Source organism: Microchirus variegatus (assembly GCF_963457635.1).
Source record: "Microchirus variegatus genome assembly, chromosome: 15".
Lineage (NCBI taxonomy): Eukaryota > Metazoa > Chordata > Actinopteri > Pleuronectiformes > Soleidae > Microchirus > Microchirus variegatus.
Window position 1 is genome coordinate 12783144 of NC_139816.1, and position 24996 is coordinate 12808139.

At 43.4% G+C, this 24996-nt stretch overlaps 2 protein-coding genes across 4 annotated transcripts in view; one reads left to right on the plus strand and one right to left on the minus strand.

Moving 5' to 3' along the window:
- Positions 1-10: 10 nt before the first annotated feature.
- rdh10a (retinol dehydrogenase 10a) lies at positions 11-11064 on the plus strand (the record flags this gene model as incomplete). Its single annotated transcript, XM_083901561.1, has 7 exons — positions 11-146; positions 1778-2129; positions 2349-2584; positions 8665-8763; positions 9727-9872; positions 10719-10850; positions 10941-11064. The coding sequence occupies exons 2-7, from the start codon at positions 1844-1846 to the stop codon at positions 11062-11064; spliced, it is 1023 nt and encodes a 340-aa protein (XP_083757687.1). The 5' UTR covers positions 11-146; positions 1778-1843.
- An 8431-nt stretch (positions 11065-19495) lies between these two features.
- stau2 (staufen double-stranded RNA binding protein 2) overlaps positions 19496-24996 on the minus strand; it is a 79971-nt gene continuing 74470 nt past the window's right edge. For all 3 annotated transcript variants that reach the window (XM_083901585.1, XM_083901586.1, XM_083901584.1), the window contains exons 14-15: positions 22378-22443; positions 19496-20287 (exon numbers count right to left, since the gene is read on the minus strand). In XM_083901585.1, coding sequence (XP_083757711.1) covers positions 20252-20287; positions 22378-22443 — 102 coding nt within the window. In that variant the 3' untranslated portion in view covers positions 19496-20251. The remainder of the gene's footprint in view (positions 20288-22377; positions 22444-24996) is intronic.

A 24996-nucleotide genomic window follows, 5' to 3' on the forward strand; every position in this document is an offset into this window, starting at 1 on the left:
GTCAGCATGTCTTTAGGCGAAACAAACACCAACTTCTATTATTTATCATGAAGTAAAGGTCATGACAATTTTAAAGAAGTGTGCCATCGAGTCGATATAGGACCACATTGGTTAAATTGTCTTTGACTCAACACTGCCATATCTCGGTAAGTTTTAAATGTGTTATTTTTTTAACGAGTGTTTCAAGTTCAACGTCGTCCTTAAGTTAACATGAAGACAACGTCCTGTGACGTACGAGTATCGTAACTTCTGTCGCTTATCTGTTATTTTTATGGAAAACAATACAGGAGTTCGAAACGCTCTCAGTTTACATTGCCATGTCACAAGTGAGTGTAATGCGTGTGTTTCCTCAGTAGAGGGAGCACTCACCTCATCTTACAGGTAAACAGTAGAGCAGCGCGTGAGGGGAAGTTGTCCGTCTGCTGGATCGCCTGCACCTCAGTGAAGAAAGCGGCGCATACTCGCTTTTCATGATGTAACACAGGCAGCGAGGTTATAAAATCAGAAAATAAAGTGCCGTTGCACTGCCTTCCCAGGCCGAGTAAATTAAATTACAGTCCAAACATAACTGATGGACAGATTTGCCATGTTTATATTTTACACATTATTATATATTTTAGCATCTTTTGATTGTATAAAATATTCCCTCATTATGTGCTCTCAATGTGCATTTTTAATATGCATGTAGCTGTTCATATTGTCACATGGCAAATGCAGGAATTATGCAGAATGCAAGATTTACGCGACTCATTTTCACAGATCTAATGTTTTCTTAACGGATTAGTTGTTTGGTCCATAAAATGCAGAAAACTGAGGAAAATTACAGTCGTTTTTACCCAAATGTTAAATTCTGTTTTGTTCACAAACGAAATATGTTCAGTTAACTGTCATGAAGAAGCAAAATATAACAATATTTTTTGTAATGGATTAATCACTGACTAATCGCGTAATTGTGGTTGCAGCTCTTTTCTATCATTGGCAGTCATTATTATCTTAATTTGTCTCTATGTAATTAAATGCTGGGGTTACAGATCCACTCCCACTGAAGACAAACTGTGTTTATAAAAAAAAAAAAAAAAAAAGATTAAATCGAGATTATCTTGAAGGAATACGGTGGATTTAATTGTTTCATATGCAGGATGTGTAAGTGGAGTAAAAATATAAGACATTTTGTATCAGCATTATCAGCAAATTATTTTTAAATTAAACATAAGGATTAAGACAAGAAATGGGATTGTCAATTTAATCTGACATTCTTCAGATGTGTCTGACAGCTGTAAGCAACATTTTCTTTCTTTCTTTTTTAAATGAAGAAAAGCTTTTGTAAGTATGACAACCACAGTCTGTGATCTTCTAAAGAGAAAGTGACTTTGAAGGAGGGGGGGAGTTGTTAGGTAAAATCATCCAGGTTACATCACCTCTGAATGGAGTGACTGCACCAGCCCTATTGGGTCCAGCAGTGATGGGTGGACTGAATAAATAACGAGTGAGATGCGGCTGAGAGGATGAGATGAGTGAAGGAGCAGCAGAGGAAGTAGGAGGCACACACTTCATAGTAGCTGCTCATAAACTCTCTGCAGCTGCAGCTGTGCGTTTGTAGAAGCGTCTGGACTCTGAATCCTGAGCAGCATCTCAACGCTCTCTCTCTCTCTCCTCACTCTTCACTTCTTCTTGCTCCTGTTTTGCGCGTAAAAGCCTTGCTGTCAGCGGTGTTCCCCGGCCACGCACCGCGATCCAAGTTTGTCGCCTTTTACCCGCACTTCTCTGCCGCAAACAGGTTGCACAAGAGGTTTGCCCCACTTATCCCGCGCGTCTCCTTCTGCTTCCAACCCGATCCATCAAGATGATGATGATCATCGCCGAGTTCTTCGTGGTCATCCTGAAGGTGCTCTGGGCTTTTGTCACCGCCGGGTCTAAATGGGTAGTGCGACCCAAGGAGAAGAGCGTGGCGGGACAGGTGTGCTTGATCACCGGCGCCGGCAGCGGCCTCGGGCGGCTCTTTGCCAAGGAGTTCGCTCGGACACGCGCGATACTCGTGTTGTGGGACATAAACAGCCAAAGCAACGAGGAGACGGCGGAGATGGTGCGACAGATTTACCATGAACTGGACGCTCCCACCACCAAAGACGGTCAGTTTGATTCTTTTTTCTTTTAATTTGCAGCACTTGTGCTGGGATGTCACTGGGTTTTTACGCACGGTTAAATATGAAGCGCAGTGTATTTTATTCAGGTTTTCTAGCAGCATGCAACACTTTAATTGTGCAGACTTGTATTTAAATAATATTTTTTAATTCTCAACGACACTATTTGCTTTTATTAATCACTTGTCTATTTGTCCTCCCCTGCAGGACCTATTGGAGGTGTAGAGGAAGTCCCTCCCTTTCAGCCGCAGGTCTACACCTACGAGTGTGATGTGGGGAAGCGGGAGAGTGTGTATTCCATAGCCGAGAGGGTGCGTCGCGAGGTGGGAGAGGTGGACATACTGATCAACAACGCCGGTGTGGTGTCTGGCCATCACCTCCTGGAGTGCCCCGACGAGATGATCGAGCGCACCATGGTGGTCAACTGCCACGCACACTTCTGGGTGAGTTGAGGGTGTAAAGCCATTATAATCTCATGGTGATGAAAAGAGTCAAGTCAATTGTGTGTGTGTGTATGTTTAAAATATGAGGGCTCATCCTGATCCGCCTGCGCACAGTTTCACAGTTTCTACGCGCACGGTGTTATCACGTGTGTTTGCTGTGATGACAGTTTGACTTGGCTGTTCATAATCTCACCCTTCTATGTGCCAAACAAACACAAGGATCAAACGTGCCCTTCTGTACCTCTCTCTCTGTGTGTGTGTACTTGTATTTGTTCTTTTGTGTCATAAACCCTGTCCTTGTCATGGAGACCAAAACCTGGCACAACCTCATTTCTAAGGAACTGGGGCTAAGATTTGAATTAAGGTTAGGAATAATGTTTAGTTTCAGCTGTACAAATGAATGAAAGTCAGTCCAGCGTCCTAAGAAGAGTAGCTGTGTTCCCAAAGTCTTAGCACATATGACCATAAATAGTCCCCTTGTGTGCTGTGCTTATTTCAGCTGTGTTAAGTTTAATTCTGCCAGAGGAAAAGTCACGGGTTTGGCTCTCGATAGTCTCGTCTTTGCTTCTCTCTGGCAGCTCATCAGCGCTGATCCTCACCGTATGTCAGCTCGTCGTCCTCCTCCTCTCGTTCACCACCACAGTTCTGACTTCCATGAATGAACTGGGTGGTTCTGTGTGTGCGTGTGTATGGGTTGGATGCATCTCAGATCTCCTCGCCACAGTTTGTTGGCAGGGAGTGATATGTTGTGTATCAGATTTTTCTCTGGCTCCGTTCCTTGGACCTTTTTTCAGCATGAATACTTATTTAGAAGGCGATGTGGACTCGATGGAGTCAGTATGTTGCACTTTGCATAAGCATATGCTGCGGTGTTAAAACAGGCCAGGTGCTCTCATAGCCTCTGCGGGTGTGAATGTGTGTGTATTTTTGGGGGTGTAGGAAGGGTATGGTTGCTGCCTGCCTTAAGATTTAGAAAATCAATTGAGAGGAGCTACATCACTCCAGCAGAGTTGGTTGTCAAGCACTGAAGCCCTTTCCTCTAATTACTAACAAACCAGTAATGAGAATTGATTGTGTTGCTTGGCCACGGCCACCTCTTTAGTATAATTATAATTCTAGTGTTTGTACACGCGTTGGTTTAGAGATCAGCTGTGAATGAATGTGATGTAAATTTTAAACATTTGCATGTGCTTTGAATCACCAAATATTTAGGAATGCACAAAGCGACGTGAATGATGTTAATTTTCAATCTTCGGCGGCCAGCTTTTCTTCTCCGCGCGGCTCCGTTCTCTACGATACCATGAAACCATGGTGATTGTGAAGCCCGTTAATTGAGCATGAAAGTCTCTTGTGTTGTCAGTCGGACAGGTTGTTTTATTTCCTCTTTGAAATGATGCTCCATTCAACAGTTGACGTGCCACCTGCACGGACCAGGATCTGTGAGTCAGGATCCAGTGATAAGGTGGCAGATTTGGGATTCTCTAATAGAGCTCTGTGTTCTCCCATATTCTGCAGTGATTGTGGTTTCTTTAGGAGGAGGAGGAGGAGGGGCAGATGAAAGAAGTACTTAATGAATGGCGACAGCCTGTATGGAGGATGTGGTTCATTAAAGACAAAAGCCACATGAATAGAGCTTAGACTAACAGAGACCTGTCCACTTTCCTGTCTTACACAAACACAATCCAGTTAGTCACTGCATACAGGTGCTGTTACACAAACCTTTTTTTTTATACCACTGTTTAATTGTGGTGTATGACTCAAGTGCCTACTGTTAAGCTATGTTTTGAAGTGGAATTTTAAACCTTGTTTATTGGGTTTGATGCTTTCAAGACTTTTTATAAAGCACAGACACCAAAGAGGGGTATAACAGGATAAAGAATGTTTTTGTTGGACAAAGTCGGAGATAAATATCAGACTCTTCAGAACTTGTGATTTTAATTTACAGAAGGGCTTGCCGCACCGTGATTCATGCTGCTGTCAAGACGTTTCATTTCAGTAGTTTTTATGGCGCAGCAGTAGATAAAAATAGATCGGGTCACATTCTTTTTGGCGTGTTCAGAGGATATTTTCCCAAAGTAGTTTCTCGAAAGCAACAAAACAGAAGCGGGAAGACTTTCTTTTATCACGCTGGGATGAAGAAGAAAATATAATTTTTATTTTTTTCCGGGGGGGTCCAAATTTGAATTCTTGGATAGGGCAGGGATGGAGACATGAGCAGAAAACAAATGGTGAGTGTGTTTGCCGGACCAGCTTAGACCCCACATTTCTTCTGTCCTCCTTCCATAGGCCCCTCTGACTCCTCCCAATCTGATTTGGAGGCAGTGGGTGCAGCTGCATTGGAGTCACACAGGCCAGCTCTGCTCATCCGGCTCTGCCACACACACACACACTGATGAACAGCTATGATTCAGTCCCTCGTTCCCTCTAAGGTTTTTATGAGGCAGGGGGGTCATCGCATTAAATTTCCCTGATGCTTTGATAGCCCAGCTGGTAATATTTGATGTTTGAGTCTCAGTTTTGAGTCATACTTAAGTCGTTTAGACTTAAGTGTCACCAGCGTTTTTGTTTTTCGAACGATTACTGCGCATCAGCAGTGCAATAATAGCACGACAGGAAATCATGCTCAGCATCTTGAGCTGGTTATCCTACAGGTGGTTCATGAACAATGAGCAGTGGATCCTCCTCTCTTGGAAACCCTACCTCTCTCCGCTGTGACGACATGAAAGCACAGAGAGAGCGCCCGGCAGGGACATGGCGGGAAAAGAGCAAAGGAAAGAAAAGAGGAAGGAAGGCAGTGCCGTCCCATCCACAGGCAAGGCGAGAGGGTAATGGTAAGCTGCTGCTGACCCACTTTATCTGACAATTGGTTTCTTGTCTGTGGATCAACTTGACAAGATGCCAGGCGACAGGAGCCAAGTTCCGCAGGCCACATTCCTGCTGTAGCCAGAGAAAAGAGGCAGCCAGGCAGAAGGGTCCTACTTGACTGGTTTTATATGGGTCCCTCCTCAGGCCTGATGCACCTGTACCCATGAGTGGAGCAAACCATGCCCACTCTGATGTTGGGTTTCTCCCCTGACACTCACCTGTCGCATTTCAAAGTATGGGACGAGGTCTTAATTATTTCCCAGAACTCAGGATGTTTTAACCAACTATTTAAAACCTTAAGATATTCAGTTTCCTATGATACGGTAAGAATCAAATCCTCACATTAGAGTTGCTGGCAGCAATTGTTAATTGAATAGTCAATTATTTGACACACTTAATATTAATTTAAAGTTTAGGTCAGAAAATCAGGACAAATTAATTAAAGAAATCCAAAAATGTATATATACCCAAAGTCCCAGAGCTGCAATAGCCACACAGCTTCTTAAAGAATGTAAAAGTGTTTAACAGACTAAATAAAATTAATATGAGAAGTTAATGTCCGAGAGTCTGATCTTTAGGTTTTGAAATCTGAGACTTTTTTCAGTTCATAAAAAAATATAGGAGACCAAATGGTTCAGACACTGAGTTAAAGGTGAATGAATTAAATGTTTTTTTAGTTCCTGTTAAGATTTACTGAGTCATTATATCGATGCTGGGACCTGAGGGGTTTATACCAGTATTGACGCTGCCTCCTCGCTCGGACTATTGATTTTTTCCGCAAAGGTAAACTCGATGCTCGTTGCTCTCTCATGTAAAGGGGAAGTTGCAGTCAACTGTAGCAGTGGCTCACTGTGTAAACAGCATGGCATTTGCTAAACACTCTGCATCCATCATCCCTGACAGCTGGGAAAACCAGGATCGTGGAATCTCTCGGATTCCTCGATGTGTGGCAGGATCAGATTGAGCTCAGACATTTTTTCTCTCTCCCTCACTCTCTTGTTGAGGGAGAAGTCAGCCCAATTAAATGGCCATCTGGTCCAACGCAAAGGCCAATATTTTGTTCCTATTCCTGTTGGTCAGGCGCTTGCACTAATACAGCCTGACACCCCAGCTGTAAGCAGCTTTGTGTGGCTCAAATGCTCCTGGGGGCACACACCAATTAGGGGGTGCAGCGGGCAGGGCAGCCCCACGTAGGCCAAGGAGGCCCGGCTGTGTCAGCGGGTAATTTAGCGGAACAAGGGAGCGTTGAGTCCCAATTACTGCGGCTCTTGATGTAAGACACGAGCCCCTGGTTGCCTTCACACATTTGGTGTCTGCGAGGTCACAGGAGGTTATACCCACATGCCAAACTTGCCATGAGAAGCAGGACATCAGTGGAGGTTGGTCACGTTGAGCCACATCCCTCCAGTTCAGGGGATCGACCTCGCCTCCATCACTTATTTCTTTATTTTTGAGACCACTCAGGCGAAATTGTCCATTTGTGTCTGAATGTTGGCTTTAGGCGTCGAGTATTGTGCCAGATCGAGTCATTCCCCACTCTCTGAAGGTTTCTGTGGGAGTGGGAGACGTTTGGCTCGGATCAGGTATGGGCATATCTCAAGTTAATGCTTCATTTGCACGCAACTCCCTTCCCTCATCCCACCGCTGCCATTCTGGCTCGCAGCGGAGTTCTTTCGCTCCCTCTCCTCGGGCCCCATCATTTGATGAGCTGAATATTGCAGCAACTTGAAAATTTATGTCCTGGAAAAGAGCAGATGTTTGGAGCCGAGTCAAATCAGTTTATACTGTACCTGGCAATTAAACAAACTCCAAAAATGATGACGTCATCTTCCTCAAAACCAGGCTTCCTCTGCGTAGGTTCGACTGATTGATTTCACTTTTATTCATCTCACAAAACGAGGGGAAAACTGTAGAGTCGACCAGAGGTCGCACTCAGAAGTCAGAAGGTCTGATGCAGTTAATCTGAGGGCAGTTTTAATGAGGCTTCTCCTCCCCTGCCAGTGGTTTCATGGCTGTACTACCTGGTACCATGCTCTCTCTGGCTCCGTGCTCCACTCCAGCAAGTTGAGGCTGAATCACTGCACACTGTACCAACCAATGAAACTGTTCGCTTTCATTTATATAACCATAAAGTGATTGGAAAACTGCAAATAAAGCTGTCAGAACGAATAACAAAAGTTTTCCAAAAGCACAAAATGATATCTTAAAATTGCCAGGCTACACATTTTACACAAACATTGCGGTCGGCAAAAGATTAATTTGTTTAATCAATTTATGAACCATTATTGGGGAAACTAATGCAATAAAACAGAGCCGTCAGCGTTCTGTAACCTCTGACATTAAGAGAAGGAGGTGCAGGCTGCACACATTTGACTTGAATAGATCGTCTCTGCTCCCCAACAAAAGGCCTGCGGCTTGTTTGTGGACCTCCTAGTGGGAGAGTGATTGGTCAGTTCCTATCATTGCTGTCACATGTCACACCTGCTGATTGGCTCATGCTGTGTCCAGGGCAGCTCCAAAGTTGGCAGACTTGAGGAATGGATGTATAGGTCAATCAGCTGAAACCACTAAGTCTCTCTGTGTCTCTGCGTGTCGTCCTGCGGTGTTGCTCTTCTCACCACCTCGCTGCTTCTCACCGGACGCTCTCCGGTGAAACTCTTTCATCTCGGAGCTCGTCTCGCTGCAGATTGTTCCGCCGACTGCTGCTCGGGGCAGAGCGCGAGGCCTCGGCGGGTCAGACGATAGTGCTGGATTGTATTGTTTGAAGTGCTGAGTGAACGGAGGCCCGTGATTGGTGTTGTGATTGGTGTTGTCACCAGCTCTTTAGAGCCGGGCCTCGACGGCCGGCACCAGATCTGTGTGGGAAAAGAACAGATTGTGCCGCGGCGCGCACACATACACATACACGCACACCTGCTCGCTCGCCGACTACCTGTAGAGGGGAAAAACTCCCTCGTCAGTCGCCCTCTCTCCACACAGATACATTTAAAGGCATCATTTTTTTGTGTGTGTGTCTGTTATGAATTCTCATTCAAACGCGTCTCTTTGCATCACCATGGAGAAGAGGGAGAAACAGAGGAGGAGAGCAAGAGGGAGGCCGAGAGGATCAAAGGGCTCTGGCACAGACAAACTGCACAAGTGAACTAACCTTCCTTTTTTTTTTTTCTCCTCCTCCTCCCTTTGCCCTTCTGTCTCTTCTGTCTTTCCCCCCGCAGACCACCAAGGCATTTCTCCCCAAGATGCTGGAGCTGAATCATGGCCACATTGTGACTGTTGCCAGCTCTCTGGGTTTATTCAGCACAGCTGGAGTGGAGGTTAGTATCATACACAACAACACGGGACACAAACCATCGTTCCCACCATCCAAAACCAGCACTTTTATCCAAAAAACCGTCGGCCTGCCAGCTAGCACACTGAGCCGGGGGGAGGTTTGGCCCCCTTTTTTCTAGTTTTCCCTCCACCCGTTAAATTAAGGGACACACATGAGCATTAGGGAGCCTCTCATAGATGCCTCTATCTGCAGCTGTGGGGGTGTGAGGCCCCTAATGGGCTCTGGCCCCCGGGCCAGAATGATCTGACAGCTCCCCGAGGGACAGAGACATCTTCATCACTGCTTTGAGAATCACTTGATGCTCACTCAGTATTCAGCTCACAGCAGCTTTTCTTTCCTATAGTTTTTTTTTCTTCCTCCAATAGATTCTCTTTATTATTTTAAAATGTATTAAAACAGGATCATTTCATCTCTATAAGCCTAGACAAAGTAAACACTGCATTCAACTACTGTATGCTATGCGCTTACTCCACGCTTTTGTTCCACGAGCATTCAGTCGTAACGATAAAGACCCCCATCAAAAAAATTCATATTATGCTTCCCGGAAACGCCTTGAATGGAATTTCAGACGTGTGCATTCATTTCAGAGAATCAAAGCCCTTCCTTGTCATGTGGGCACAGTCCCATCGCTTTATCCTCCTGCGTTTATTGACATCCATCTGTGTTTGCCCAAGCCTTCGAGATTATTTCCATGGCGAACCACATCAAAACCCTCTCCACCGAGCTGAGCAGTCTTCTTGACACACAGGAGAAGAATGCTAATGAAACCGTAGAACGGACTCGCTTGGGTTTTTGTGGCCGCGTCATTAACGGCAAGGAGAGACTTCTGTGCCCACGGGCTGTGTGATAATGTTCTCTGTGGTTCGTGGGCGCAGGCAGGGCAGCCAGGCGCTTTTACAGGACTAACCTGTTCTCTCTGTGTCTTTCTCTTCCTCTAATCCTACAGGATTACTGTGCCAGTAAGTTTGGTGCCATTGGGTTCCACGAGTCACTGAGCCATGAGCTGAAGGCTTCGGAGAAGGATGGCATCAACATGACTCTGGTGTGTCCTTACCTGGTCGATACTGGAATGTTCCGAGGCTGCAGGATAAGGTTAGTGTCGATACTCGCTGCCCAGAGTCATTTAAACAACCTCCGCCTGGTTTGAGTTTGTCATCCTGTAATTTTCACGATATAAAACCGCTTCACTGACACTTTTGAACTTCAAAGCGGCAGCTTTTGGTGGTTTGGTGGTTTTTGTCGCTCTCGTGCTCTACTCACTGGGCAGCGATCTGCCCGAACAAAGAGGGGTTGACTTTCCCAGGGGAAAACTACCCCCAACAGGTGCACCTGGGCCACCGACCCACCACCACCTCCCCCTCGCTCCTCTAATAGTCTTCACTTTGTTTGATGGTAACAGTCAGCAGGTGGCATGTCCTTTTAGATTTACTGTCCCAGCAAGTGGTGCAATTACCAAAGTGTCTGTCACTCTAGAGTTAGACGGTTTACCTGGGATTTCTCAACCTGTGTGACTTTTTCAAGATCTATTCATCCGATGATTGTTTCCTCCAGTCATACACTGTCAGAGAATATTAAAAACTATTGATCCCCAATCCTCAAAATGTCACTTTAATGATTTCTTTGTTCCATGGAGGAAAGAAACCAGAAAAATCTCCGACACTCTCCTAATGCATCGATTCCCAGTCAAACTCCAGGGGAAGTTAACAATTTTAAGTCGCTAATAAAACAAAGCAATAAAAATACTGAGCCCTGTTGTGTAAAGAAAGGTTTGCTGAAAATCATGGCTCAGCCTCCCTCAGAAAACTCATTCCCGTTGGTGAAAAACCAGTATCAAACACTGTGCTGTTCACCATCTTAATATTAATGAATTGGCTCGAGCAATTATTGCTCTTAAAAGGTGTTTTTAATCTAAATTCTTGTACTTTTCTCTTCATTCAGGAAGGAGATTGAGCCTTTTCTGCCTCCACTGAAGCCAGAGTTCTGTGTGAAACAGGCCATGAGGGCAATTCTCACTGACCAGCCCATGATCTGTACGCCTCGCATCGTCTATATGGTCAACTTCATGAAAAGGTACAGTCTGATCAACGGATTTTTCCCGCCTGTGCGTCACTTGTTTTATTTTATTCGTTTATTTTTAATGTCCATCTCCTGTCTTCGCAGCATCCTGCCCTTCGAGGCCATCGTGTGCATGTACCGGTTCCTCGGCGCCGACAAATGCATGTACCCCTTCCTCGCTCAACGAAAGGAAGCCATGAACAACAACGAGGCAAAGAACGGGATCTAAGGAGGGAGGGGCGCAGTTCTGCAAAGAAAAAAGAAAAAAACGACTAGGGGCACACGAGACAGGTGCATGTGTGAGGAAACAACCACTGGGAATGAAAATTGGGGAAGAAGAAAAGACTGAATTGAGACTGGTGCGTTTGCATTTGAGCAAATGCAAAGGTTTACCATATTGTTCCTCTGGAACATAAGAAAGCTGTGTAACTACACAAAGGATTTATTTGACTTTTGTTTTTTGTGTCTCTCTCTTCTTTTTTTTATGTCGTTTAAAGAGTCACTAGTTTTGAAATCATACAGAAAAAGATATCCATTAATTAACTATTTACATAATGTAGTCACCAGCCTTTATCTAGTGTCATTGTGGAACTATACAGTATGTTACTGTACAAACAGTAAGAAGTTGTTGTTTTTTTCCACTTTTTTTATTTTATTTTGTAGACATGCACTGTAATTTCAGATTGTTATTTTTGTTTTGCTCTCTTGACACTGCCAGCATTCATTGTGTGTGAACATCCAGCCGCCCAACATCTCCAACACAGAGGCTCTTTTCCCCCTCCCTCCCCCTCAGCCTATCCCAGTTTGTGCCATTTAATTAAATAACCCGAGACGCATATTTCGCATTTAAACTTGTTTTTGTTTGAACATTACGTGAATAATGAAATCCACGCATTCCAAATGGGACATTCAATGGCCAGAGTGTGGCTTTTCCACAGGAGTTTCCACTCTCACGGGGACGAGTCGATGTCCTCGTTTGTTCCGAATCTACCGCTTTTGGGGAGGAAAAAAAAAACGTGAGATCTGTGGTGTTTATATTGTAAATTTGTGTTGCCGATATTATTTGTTTAAAAAAAAAAGAAGGAAAAAAAAGAGAAAATACTACAACAGCAACAACGGCTGTCCCCGTACTGACGTGTGTTTGAGGGAAACGTATTAAAGGACACTCGCTTTTTAAACATCTGTTGTTTCCCAAAGTAACACTTTAACACTCCCCCGTCCACTGTGTACAGTTAAAGTGAAATGTAAATGTTTAAATGTTGTGAATACCCCCCCCCCCTTTAAAAAAAATTGCCTGTTTCCACCATATTTTTGATTATTAATATTTTATATTCCTTTGGGACGACAAGAGTTTTTGAATTTCAATTACATTCCATTAGGCGTCATTCCTTCATTCACAGTGATGAGCCTAAATTCTCTACCTCTTCATTATTATTTTTTTATTTCAACAGTATGACATAAGCCTCCTTTTTTTTTTTCTTCCATTTTGTAATTTTTTCCTGAAGACTGCTCCATAACAGAGCACATGTGGTTTCCATTGTTTAGTGTCTCTACCTAACTTAAATTAATAATAAAAAAAAAAAGTGATTTAGATTATTACTTGGTGTGTCGTTGCTTTTCTGTGGAAGGTGAGATCTCAGGACACAGTTTTCAATATTGGGCTGACCCACGTCGTCCTTTCCTCTGTGCAAATTCCCGTGTGACTAGTATCAGTGTCACCATCCTCCCACATTATCACAGCCTTCAGATATGGGTGTTGGCTAAAGCACTGTGTGCCTTTTTGTAAGTAAATATAACGTCTGTGCACACAAGCAGACATATGACGGCATCATCCCAGAGTCAGAGATGTCTCACTGTGAGGAAGAAGGTGAGAAAAATGCTGTTTAGGCCGGGGGGTAAAACTATGACCTCCGGGAGCAACAAGGATGGAATTCCTTCCCTTTCTACCTTAGTTGTTCTGTCGCTGACCCAGATTTACTTCCTCGCAGGAAAACAAGCAAAAAAAAACCCGCAAAATGTCATTAAGACATCATGAGCAGAGTTGGACTCACATGCTCCTTACTGATGAGTGTGTCCAGAGCAAAAGGTCATAACGCTGACCCGTTTGTCAGCAGATGACGGGGAGCTCTGCGACGTTAAACAACAAAAAACATGAAACGCGGTCATTGTTGTCTGGGGGTGAAAATGCGACGCATTTCAGAAAGGTCTATATTTGGTGTCCTTGACAATTTCCTGTCAAGGATGTTTCTCTCTCACACACACACACAGACTTACTATAAGAATAATGCGAACACATTTAACTTAACATGTTACAGATTTACAGTCTATTTATAAAGGAGGTCTCAAACTAGCAGCCTGTGGGCCATGTGGCCTGACACTTAGTATTGAGTCATAATGAGGTGTTTATGTAAGTTTTTTTTTCTTTTTTTTTTTTAAATGAAACTCAATTTTCCACCATAAATAAAAAAAATTTGTGACTGCTGGGTATCGCTCCATATCAACACACTTTTATCTTGAAATTCTGCAAAATGTCCACACAGATTTTTTCCCCCTAAAAAGTTTTAGGGTGAAAAGTTTTTTGACTTTTGTTGTTGTTGTTGTTGTTTTTCCACATGACCGCTGCACTCCTGACCAGACTCTATGCTCAGTGGCCCTCATGTCACTGCAGCACATGATGTCAGCTGACGTGAAAACACCACTGGGACATTTTTTTTAACCCGATTCAAATGTATTTAAATCCACTTAAAGCCTTGGAAAACACCAATTATTCATTATTCAGTGCGTGACCTACTAATTCAGATTAAGGTAATAATAATAAAAAAACGCTGTTTGCACAGCAGCGTCTTATTCAAACAACTTACTTTAAGGAGGTTAATATACTGCATATGTTGTTGTCTGTGTCAACATTAATAAGTGGCTTCCACACCACCTTATTTACCGTGAGCTCAGATGAACTCGTCACACGCGTCACTGTGCACAGCAAAGGTTTTTTTATTGGCATAGCAGCAAAACATGTAAGTAAGTAAGTCAATTTCATTTATACAGCAGCTTTCACAAAGTGCGATACAAGTGAAACACATCGCTTGGTTAATTACTAAGTGTGAAAAGGAAAGTCACTATTCTATTGTATTATTATAAAAAGATTGTGAGTCTTCTGTTATCACTTGGCTTTTTCCACAAGTTCTCCTCAGATCAGTCATACAGACTACACACCTCATGGCTCACTGATGATAATAATAGCACTTCTAAATTTAGATTCAATCGAGTCATACCGGAGTAAATGACTTATTTTGTTAAAAGGCTAGAAGAATTCAGCATGTAGGACATTTAAAAAAAGAAAAGAAAAAAGATTGCCGCTAATTCACGTTTACATCCAAGCAGTGAGCGTCCATGCAGAGTACAATAAAAGTCGCTTTTCCACTACATGGTCCCGGCACAGCTCGACTCGACTCAGTTTGGTCGGTTTTCCATTACAATATAGTACATCCTCAACATGGGCGGGGTCATCAAACACACTCTACACACACTAACCACACTCAACAAAAATATAAAAACGCACAAAGAAAACGCGTAGTTATTGTTATGTAACATAACAGAGAAACTATCCAAAAATAACAGTACAACTTTATCAATAAATGGACACGCCTATCCAGAACATCCCAAAGGTGTTCGATAGGTGACGTTTTCTGGTGAATACGGCGTCATTCAGTTGTGCTGCCACAGCTGTAACGCTCAACCCAGCACTCAGCATGCCAATGGCACGCTCCCTCATGATTTGTGACATCTGCGGCATATTGACAAGTGACAAAAGTCCACATTTTGGTGTGCCCTTTTATTGACCAGACCATAAGGAGTGTTCTGTGTACTGGTCACACATATTGACCACCACTCTGCCATGCTCCATGACTCTGGTGAGTTGAAATACTCAATCTGAGATTGTAGTCAATAGGAGTGGCCAAGTGACACTGGACTACTGGGTTTGAGCAAAACAAATCTTTCCATAAACAAACGCATCAAGAATCTGAGCAAATTTCATGACATTCTATTTTTGTTCACCATTTCAAGAGTATAACTAGTGACTATGACTTGTAAAACAGTTGTTTTCCGTGTAACTCAGGGTTTTTCACTACTGTTCCTGAGGAGCCACTGTCCTGCACATTTTAGATGTTTTCCCTGCTCAAACACTCCTGATATATAAAAATAAATGGGTCATTATCAGGCTTCGGCAGAGCTTACCGACGAGCTGACCATTTGAATCAGGCGTGTTTGAGCAGGGAAAACGTCTAAAAGGTGCAGGACAGTGGCTCCTCAGGACCAGGAGTGAGAAACTCTGTGTAACTGAATCATTAGAATCAGTTCATTAAAAAAAGATTTGTTCAGCACTTCCTCCACTTACTCGCTAAATACATCAGACTCCTCTGTTAAGTATTTTGATTTTTAGACATTTTTGTGCGAAAATGTTGGCGATTAACGTACGTTTTCAGGATTTTTAAGTCTTTTTTTTTTTGATTGTATCTACAATTCGGCATTGTTCGGTTTCATTCCCGCGTTGAAGGTCGCGCTCATGACTTCCTGTGACGACACTCTCCGGCGACGTCCCGCATAGTATCGGCTCAGCTCGCTTGGAATCTTGCCAGAGCAGGTACGAGAAAAGAAAAAAAGTACCAGGTACTAATATTCACATGGGGATTCAGGTTATGGAGGTGGGGCTATGACACCATATGTTTTCCCAAAGTAGTGTATTCGCCGTCTACATGGAAACGCAAGGCCGGCGTTTTCCCACTCTTGGGGGGCAACGAGGTCGTTTCAGGTCGTCTAAAACGCCGTTTTCGTGTGGACGGAACACCTCATATAATGCAGGACAGTGGCTCCCCAGGACCAGGAGTGAGAAACTCTGCATTAGGCCTTCACTTCTCTGTGGAGCACCGGAATCTGTCGTCTTCAAACTCATCTCAGTCATCCCTGTACGTGGAGCTGAACAGTTGTTTGAATCTAATTGACATTTGTAAAGTTTTGCACTACAGTTTTTAGTGGCTTCAGTTGTGATGAGGCCTCCATCTCTGACTCTAACCCATTCCAGACAAAAGAACCTCTTTTAACAGTTCACTTCATACGACCAGCGACTGATTCGACGCGACCACACGTCTGTGACAATCGATCCTAATTCCTTCCCACACGTCCACAGGCAGTGACAGCAGACGCTCATCTCTCCGTTGAACAAACCCGATGACTAAACACAGAGGGGGAAACACCCATCCTTCCTCACGGCCTCCACCGTTCCATTAGAGAGAAGCGCCGCGATGTCAGAGCTTCGGCGCGCTCCTCTGCTGCGACTAATCAGGGCTGGATAAAGTTGCTCAGTGGGAGATTAGCGCTTATATGAGGGAGAGTCGTACTGACAGTTTGGATCCGTCCGTGTACAGGAGCAATCGGCACCGACTGCAGCCATTAGCAGCTACTGTTGGGACCCGTGACAAGTGCTATTTAACAGGCTTTTCTGCGGTCTGAGAAAGAACGCACGGAAACCCCCTCTTTTTGGATCATCTCACAGAGAGAACTAGTCGGAGTTTTTGGCTTCAATCGTTGCTGGACATTGATCAATAACTATAGGATTCCTCTCACTCTTTTATCCTGCGAGTACGGCTTTAATTTAGAGGACTTCAAGGGGGTTGATTGCGCATAATTCTGGTTGGAAAAAATCAATGATTCTGGCATTTGCTGTTGCATGGCATGGATAAGCTCCACAGCCACATTGATTTTCGTTCTATTTTGGGCAGTCACGCTCACTTCACATATCGGCTGCTCGGAGGAAGGCCATTCATCTCGTCGTCTAACGTGGGCCCTCAAGCAGGATCTGCCGCTACCGGAACAGGCCTGAGGAATAGAGATCTCTGCTGCTAATGTGCGTGGACGGGCTCGGCGCTTCTCAGCGGCGAGCAGATGTAGCTGCCAGCTCCAGAGTCCATTAGTCAGTCGACGTTGAATTAGATCGTCGGGGCGGCTCGTTCATCTCGTTAATGGGAGAGAGGACGGGTTTGCCGACGGTCGGTTTGATGATGTCAGGAAGAAGCATGGGATCATGGGAATTGTTGTCTCGTTTGGTTCTCCTGTGTGTTTCTGTTTTCCAGGGAGAGCTTCACTCAGCAGTGACAAATAAGCACAATAAAGTTATAGCAAAGACGTCTAAAGCAGCAGATTAAAAGGTGACCAAAGTGAAACAGTCCGTTTACCTTGAACGTAAAATACAGATTTCTCCTGGATTAGAAATGGTGTTGGAAACATTTTGGCTGATGTAAGGTCACTTCTCAGCAACCGTTGTGGCTATTTCACAACAGAAATGTGATGTATTATACCTTTAAAGATGAAGTATCACCATCGTATTGTTTCTTTTTAACTAAGTGACAGCAGCCATTACAGCATTTAAAGCTGCAGTATGTGGGATTGCAGGAACTGAGCTTCACCTACAGATTATTAAAAATAATATATATATTTTTTTACAGCTCTCTGTCCTCAGTCCCTTTTGACAGATTAACATGGATGATTCCAATCATTGTTTTAAATCCAAGATAAAGGGTGTTGTGATGGAAAATTGCAGCGATTTTACTGATCTTTTATATTCTGTTCTGCATGTTTTTTTTTTAAACTGAAGTGTAAACTGGTGACTTGTCTAGGTCAAGTCCTCCTAATTGATTTTTTTTTTTTTATCTCAAGGGACTTTCTAGTGTTATAAAAATCAGATAAAAATAATTACATTTCATGCATTCACTGCATGACTTGCAGCAATCTTGCAGCAATTTCTGACAAGTGTAAGTGACTCTTTCAGACTTTCCTTCTCTTTAGAAGCAACGTGGGGTGAAGATCCTTGCCACGTGGATTAGTTGAGCCGGGAATCAAACCCACAACCTTTCGGTTGACAGACGATTCACTCTACCGAGGAACCCCCCGCAGGAAACGATTTTCATGTGAGCTGCAGCAACAAAAGGAGAGCAGAGGAGATGCAGTGGAACAGATGCAGTGGAACAGCCAATAGCAGCGTCCGCTTGCACCCTCTGCCCGGTCCTGTGCTCTGATTGGTCAAAGCCTACAGTTCCACCGCAGATTTGGATGCGAGGATGTAAACCAAGTGCAGAAGTGTCTCAGATCTCTTGATTTACAACAATCCTCTTCTTCTTTCAGCTTCACCCTTTAGGGGTCATTACAGCGGATCACCTGCCTCCATCTTGCCTCATGATAATTCCTTGTGTCCTCTTCTGTTGGAACAAACTTGATTCACAACAATCAATGATCAATAATGCCACAAAAACAGCAGTCAGTCAGTATCTTTCCCCCCTAAAAGATGAATTTGTGAACATTTGAGGTTGATGTTCTGCTGAAAATGGCGCATGTGGACGATCACATGATCCTTTGTGGAGTCACGACCTGACGTGACATGAGTTGTCCTGCTGTTGCCAAGTGTTAATACACAGCTGAAAATAGTCCTCGGCCCAAGCAACACTATAGGAGTTAATTAGCCTGGACCTTGTGTTGCGAGTCTCATTAAATCTCTTCATGGTATTTGCTCGAGGTTCGAGTGACGTAGTTGACGATCATGTGATGTTCCCGCAGGTTCTTCTGACACAAAACAACCTTTTATTTTGTCTCAGTATTAGAAAAAGGGTTAGGGATCATAACCATTTTATATGAAGCACAACTGATGAAAGTGGATTATTTCATGTTGTACAGATGGTTGTATGAAAACCACACTATTATTACCTTGTGTTACAGCGACTATCATTATACAGTTTCTCATTTTCTCCAACTTAAACACTTGTTGACAAGATAAAACGGTGTTAAACTGCCACTGGGTTAATTATTCCAGTTGAGATTTGAAAGAAAGAGACACCAAACGTTTCTTTTCTTTTTTCTTTTTTTTTTCCACATGAACTGAGGTGTTTTTACTGCATTTCGACAACAGAAACAGCCTTTTTACACATTGCACTCACAGCGAAGAAGACGACACATCCTCAGTGTCAGTGAACAAAGTGATTCATCGTGTCCTTCAGCGGAGCGGCGGCTGCGTTTGGCCGCAGGCTCACTCCACTTAAAAGATCCAGAATGCAGGCATTAAAAGCACCCAGTTGATGCCTCGGTGGGTCAATACAACACACACAATGGGTGTAGATGTGATCGACAAAACTGTGGAGGGGTGGGAGGGGGGAGAGAGAGAGGGATGATCCACTGACACAAAATCACTGGAATGGAGAGGACGTTTCACACACACTGGAGGACATGCGGGCCGTACAAAACTCCCCGGAGTTCGGACTCGACGTTTAAAGTTTCACTGGCGTCAAAGAGAAATGTGCGCAAATAGATGAGCCGCCGTCTCTTTTTCTATTTTTAGAAACTACAACTGCGGTCTCCGCTGTTGTTGTTGTTGTTGTTGTTGCTCCAGTGATGCTATGCCAGTGTGGGGTCATGTTAATAAGGGCACAGTTAGACCCGTCAGGAACTACACGTCAGTCCAAGCGTCACTTCCCACGCGGTCAGCACTTCTACTGATTACTGCTAACACCAGTTTTGTCCGTTTTTTTTTTTTTTTTTTTTTGTCCACATGAAAAAAAAAACTTTTTCTTTTGTTATTTTTCGGAATATGATACTCTTGCAAGTCATACACATCCATATAGATAGATGAACTCTTTTTTTTTTATGTCAGCATACAAGGTAAGCTGGGTGACTATATATGAAGACAACAACTACAACTTTCACAGCACTGGCATTGGTTAATTTTAAATACAGTACTCAAGCATTGTTAGATTAATAAAATAACAAAAGAAATAAAAAAAAACATAACAGAAACATAATACCCCCGAAAAAAAAGCTACTGTACGCAAGTTGGTTTCTCCCCTAAAATGTTTCATTTGTATTTCAATGGCATGATGTACATATTTGTTTTAACCATACCAACAAACATTTATCCAAAGGGAAATGTGTTTATCACTTTGGATTTCCCTTGGTTTCATACAGTACCATGCATTTATCTTATCAGTTTGTATTTCATTTAATAATTATTCTTTTTTTTTTTCCTCATATGTCTCGAAATTTTTGAATCAACTCATCAATAAACGTGTTAAGATAGCGTTGTCTTCACATAGACTCAGGTAATGGTGTTTTAGTCGGTCATTTCTCGGTGCACATCCACCCTATTGCATGTTTGCAGGATACAGTGGCAATCGTGGGGAAGGGGTAGTGGGGGGGGGGGGAGAGGTAGAGGGGGTGAGGGAATTGTGGGTAGTGGGTGTAGGTTATAAGAGATCGGGGTGAAGGGTGGGGAAAGGTTTGTGTGTGGTGTGGGGGGGGGGGGGTACGGGAATGTCAGCTCCTAGACGACAGCCTTTGAATCCTTGCAGACCTGAGTGGTGGTGCCTGAGTTAGTCTGTTTAATGTCCGTCCTCCCTCCCACATGGTTCACTGGTCTGAAAAGACAAATGAAACTCAGTTTAGGGCGGATCGTGTCCAAGGACGGTTTGAGCGGTGTTGCGAATAATCTGTCCTGCTCTTTCAAAAACAAGATAGGGCGATTCTCGTGAAAGAAAACAAGAGGGGAAAACGAAAGTGCGGCAACTGTGACTTCAGACACTTAACAAGCCCTTGACCTCACTCTGCTTCACACTACCTGAGCAGCTGTGGATTACATGCTTCTATGTTTATCTTTCCCTCAGATAAAATGGGGCGAAAGGCGCAAGAAAAGCAGCTGATTTGGCAGAAAGGGCATTTTTTCACATTCTGTCATTTCCATGCACAATAAAGTCGAGCTATAGCTTATCAAATATAGTATGGTACGCATTTATGTGCTTTTCCATTGTTAATCGTTGAAAAGGATATAACCAAACCCCACAATTGACACTTTTCTATTTGGGTCCAGAGCTCAGTAGCTCTATTTCTAGAGAATCATCATTTAGGTGCTGTTTTTCCACGCAGCCTTCTCTCAAACAAAGATGTTCTTCTTGTGACAAACAGCCACAGAAGAAACGATGTTCTCTATTGTTGCTCTTGTTGTTGACTGTGTCGTTCTTCTTCTTTGCGGAATTTTCCGTATCCGGCCACTCTTTCAGCAGTGAGTCAGATCAAGGTGTATTGTTCCAAATGAGACAGAAAAGCTATTTTTTCTCACCTATTACGTCCCAGAAGAAAACATTAGCTGGCAGCTACTTGGTGTCTCACCATCCATTAACTTCAAAACATGTAATTCTTTCAGCTGAGAGAGCATGAAGCCAGGCACTTTATCAGTACAAAACTGTACCAGGCTGGATTTAATCATGTTTTTCTTGCTTTCTGCAAACCCGTGGAGCATGCAGAGCACCGTGGTCAGTCCGGTTCAACATACAATAGACCCAGATAATGCGACTCCCAGTCTCATTATCTAGGTGTCAATTTATTTCTAACATGTTTACAGCTTATTTAAGTCAGGTTTAAGTCAGACTAACACAATAATTAGTGTTTTTATTGCGTCATATCAACTTACTGGCTGAAACGGGGAGGTTTAAGACCAAGGGGACTGAAGTGAAGTAAGTGATTAACTACTCAGGTGAAAGAGTAATTGCTGCCATATTTGCCCTTCTCCTGTGATGGTGACATGAAATTAACTGTCTGGTTTTCCTCTCTTTGTTTCCTTCTAAAGGAGACACAGGGGTGAAAGAAAACAGCTCCGTCTAAAGGTTTTTCCCACGGCAACACCTACTATGAAAATACCCCAGTCTAAAATCACGGAGTCCCTGCTTTCCTTCTTACTCTCTGCTGCCATCCATCCTTCCTCCTTCCTTCCTTCTCATGGAGGAGACAGGGAATGAGAGAAGGGAGGGGAAATACATGGAGAAAGCCCTTTTCTGTCCGTGGCAGGAATGTGGCGCATGTAAATATATATGCCTACTGTTGTTCTAAGGGAGACAAAAGTGGAGTGGAAATGTGTGTAGATGTAAAAGGAGCTGATAATGGTCCAGCCTGGTTAGTAGTGTTGGTCTGACTGAAACTCTCAATGTTGTCAAACTGAAACTGTATTAAATTGAATTTGTCAAAGTAGGACTAATACATACAAATAATGCCGTTGTGAGTCTACATGTATATATATATATATATATAGCTGGTACACAGAAGAAGAAAAAGACAACAGCGGGAAAAAAACATGGCAAAATCCAGATCGATGCATTTGCAAAGTTAATGGAGATGGCAGAAAGACACAAACCGACACCTCTGCATGCAAGTGACGAGCTGACATCTGATTGACGGTGCTGATTTGTACATGTGGGTACGTCCGCATATGACCTCACTCAAGTTTCCATGGTAGCGTCTTCTTCGTTGTCGCGTTGACCAAAATAAGAGCATGCCACGAGCTGTACAGTCAGCACATATGGTCCACATAAAATAAAACCGGTGTTAACGTATTCATTCGCGGATGATGAAATGTATGTCACATAGACAAAAATGGGTCATATCGCCCCCTAGTGTAGTGGAGGTTGAGACTTAAATGGCTGCCTGTGTGTTTGACGTGACCCGTGTTCTACTGTACCTTGATGGGGCCGTCCACCGGGTCCAGTCCCTGCTCCGACAGCTGTTTCAAGGCACTTAGAGCAGCCTGAGAAGAGAGGGAACAGCAGATGGTTGAGTGAAAGCGGGAGGAAGAGAGACAGAGAACGAGAGAGGGAAGACTGGGTGGGAGGATAGTGAGTGTCACCCTTCAGCTGCTTTTCTAATAACACTTACTCTGGGAAACCTGATGCCAGCAGGACACTTTCCCCTCACTCTGTGTTGTCTTTGGCTCCTCTCCTCTCACTGTTTATCTAGCGTTATTGGGTTAACATTTCCACTTTATGTTTTGGCTACTCTGCATTTTCCTAAGTCGGTCTGAGTGACATCTGTATTCTCTGTGGCCGCAGCTAAACAAATAGCAGCGGGCCGGAAACTTGGATAAATCCTTAAGATTGACAAAACCCACTCATTATAAATTAATCTGTCACCCACAAGCCCAATAACTAACCATGAGTGAAAAATATACAACTGTCCAAAAATTTGATATTTGCAATGTTAGTTGTGTAAGGACTTTACTTGTTTCGACTTCAGGACGAGAAAGGAAGTTTTAAGCAAAACAGTACTTCTCAGCCACATAATTCCCATCACCTCCGCCATATCTTAAAATGTTTATCTCCAAGAATTTGCATGACACAAGTGAGATGTTTCACGAGTTCCTCTGGTCAAGCTTCTACCAAAATGAGCTCATTTCCTTCCCGCTCATTGATCGCCCGTCTCTGTGCCAGCCAGATGGAATACTGATGATGTGAGCTGAGGTCCAGAATATCATCTTAATAAAAGGTGACATGTATGGGAGTCAGGAGGTGCACTGTAGCCTCAATCTCAAATGAGTAAGGAAAACTGTTTTGACACCATGTCACAATTAAAACCACTTGTGGGCCACTTTTAGAAAAGAGCAGCTCAAGAGTGACAAAGTGTTGTAGGACAGACGCTGACAAGGATCATTCCTCCATCGTTACATCCGTCTCCAGCTATAATGGCCTGTTTCTGTCTCTCTGTGTGTGTGTGCGCCGACTTGGAGCAGAGGAACTGGCTGTGTTATGTCTCCCAAAAAGCTGACACCAGTGGGTTTTTTGCCGTGTTCACCTCTTCATATCACACTAACCATCATGAGTGACCGCAGTTATGTTATTATACATACGACCGCAGATTGCATCTTAAACCACACATAAAGTATGAGGCTGATGAAAAAATATGTTAAACAGAGTAAAACTCTCGCTGAGCCATCTGTTCAAAGGTTTGCGACGCTGATGTTAAATCCTAAACAGTAAAATCTTGAACATGTTGCAGCATGAACACTGCAACAAGAAAAGCTGAAACAGAACAATCTGATTGTGTAGTGGTCAGAACCAGCCTGGATCCATTACGTGCTATCACTAGTTAATCAGCGTTTGAGATAAGGCATAATTGGTTCCGCTCAGCAGATGAGTGAGATGTGATGACTGCAAAGTTAACCTCTTCATGCTCGAGCCCACCAACATTTCTCTGCATTTCACTGTGAATATTTATTTCAACCACGTAGTGCTGCTGACATATGGACCATTCTACTCACAGGAACACCTGACCAGAACACATTTGTCTGATGGTCTGTGACACGCAGGCAAGAATGTGAATAACTGTCTGCATTTCATCTCATACACACTGAGAAGAAACATTCATCACGCTTTAATTCAGACAAAATATAAATCCCACTGCATGGCGCATCAAAGTGTCTCTCTGGAATGCAATATACCAAGGAGGATGTTACAAACTATTATCTGTGAGCTTTCTTCCGAAATCATTTTCAAAGCGATCGACTTCAGATTATGAGAAACATAAGCCATGAAGCGTAATTCATGACTAACAGGTGCAAGGGTCAAAATCTGGTTTATATCCATCAAAGCGAGAAGAAACAAAAAAAAATCGATGATTACAGGTCCCAAAAAACTCTGCAACAATATTAGCAGGACTGGTTTGAAAAATGGATACTGTTGGGTTATTGCTTGAGGCCTTTCTCTGGAGACTCAGAAATCAACTGAAGCCCCTCTAAGTCTGTAACAGACAATTTATGGTGCAATGTGTTTTTTTCTCTGTGAAGATCCGACAGCCTGCGAGATTTAAAGCTTATACTTGCGGTGATTTAAGCTGACAGCCCTGTAGAACATGACAGCTGAAGGAATGTTTTCACAATTGTACTGTTAATAAATATAAATCATACAGTATTTGGGAACAGTTGCATGGAAAAACACAAGTACTAGAACTGTTCACACATCCTGAAAAAAGTATTTAAGATAAGAGGGAAACCTAACGCAGCCTGGTTTATGTGAGACACATCATCAGTGTCACACCTGATAAGCAACAGGGACAGATCAAACTCCCATTTTTCTCTTGTGACCAATAAATTGTAATCACAGCCAACTTCCCCATGATTACCTCTTGTTTGTTGTATTTATTCAATCGGTTTGGGACCTTTCTCTCCCTGAGTAAATAGCCTGAGCCCATCTGTTGGAGGGCGGGTGGTTTTGGGGGGTAGCTGGAGATAAACAGCCATAAATCAGGGGCTTGACGGTGGCAGTTCTGCTGATATACGACAGGCAGGTATAAAGGCCGAGCCAGCCAA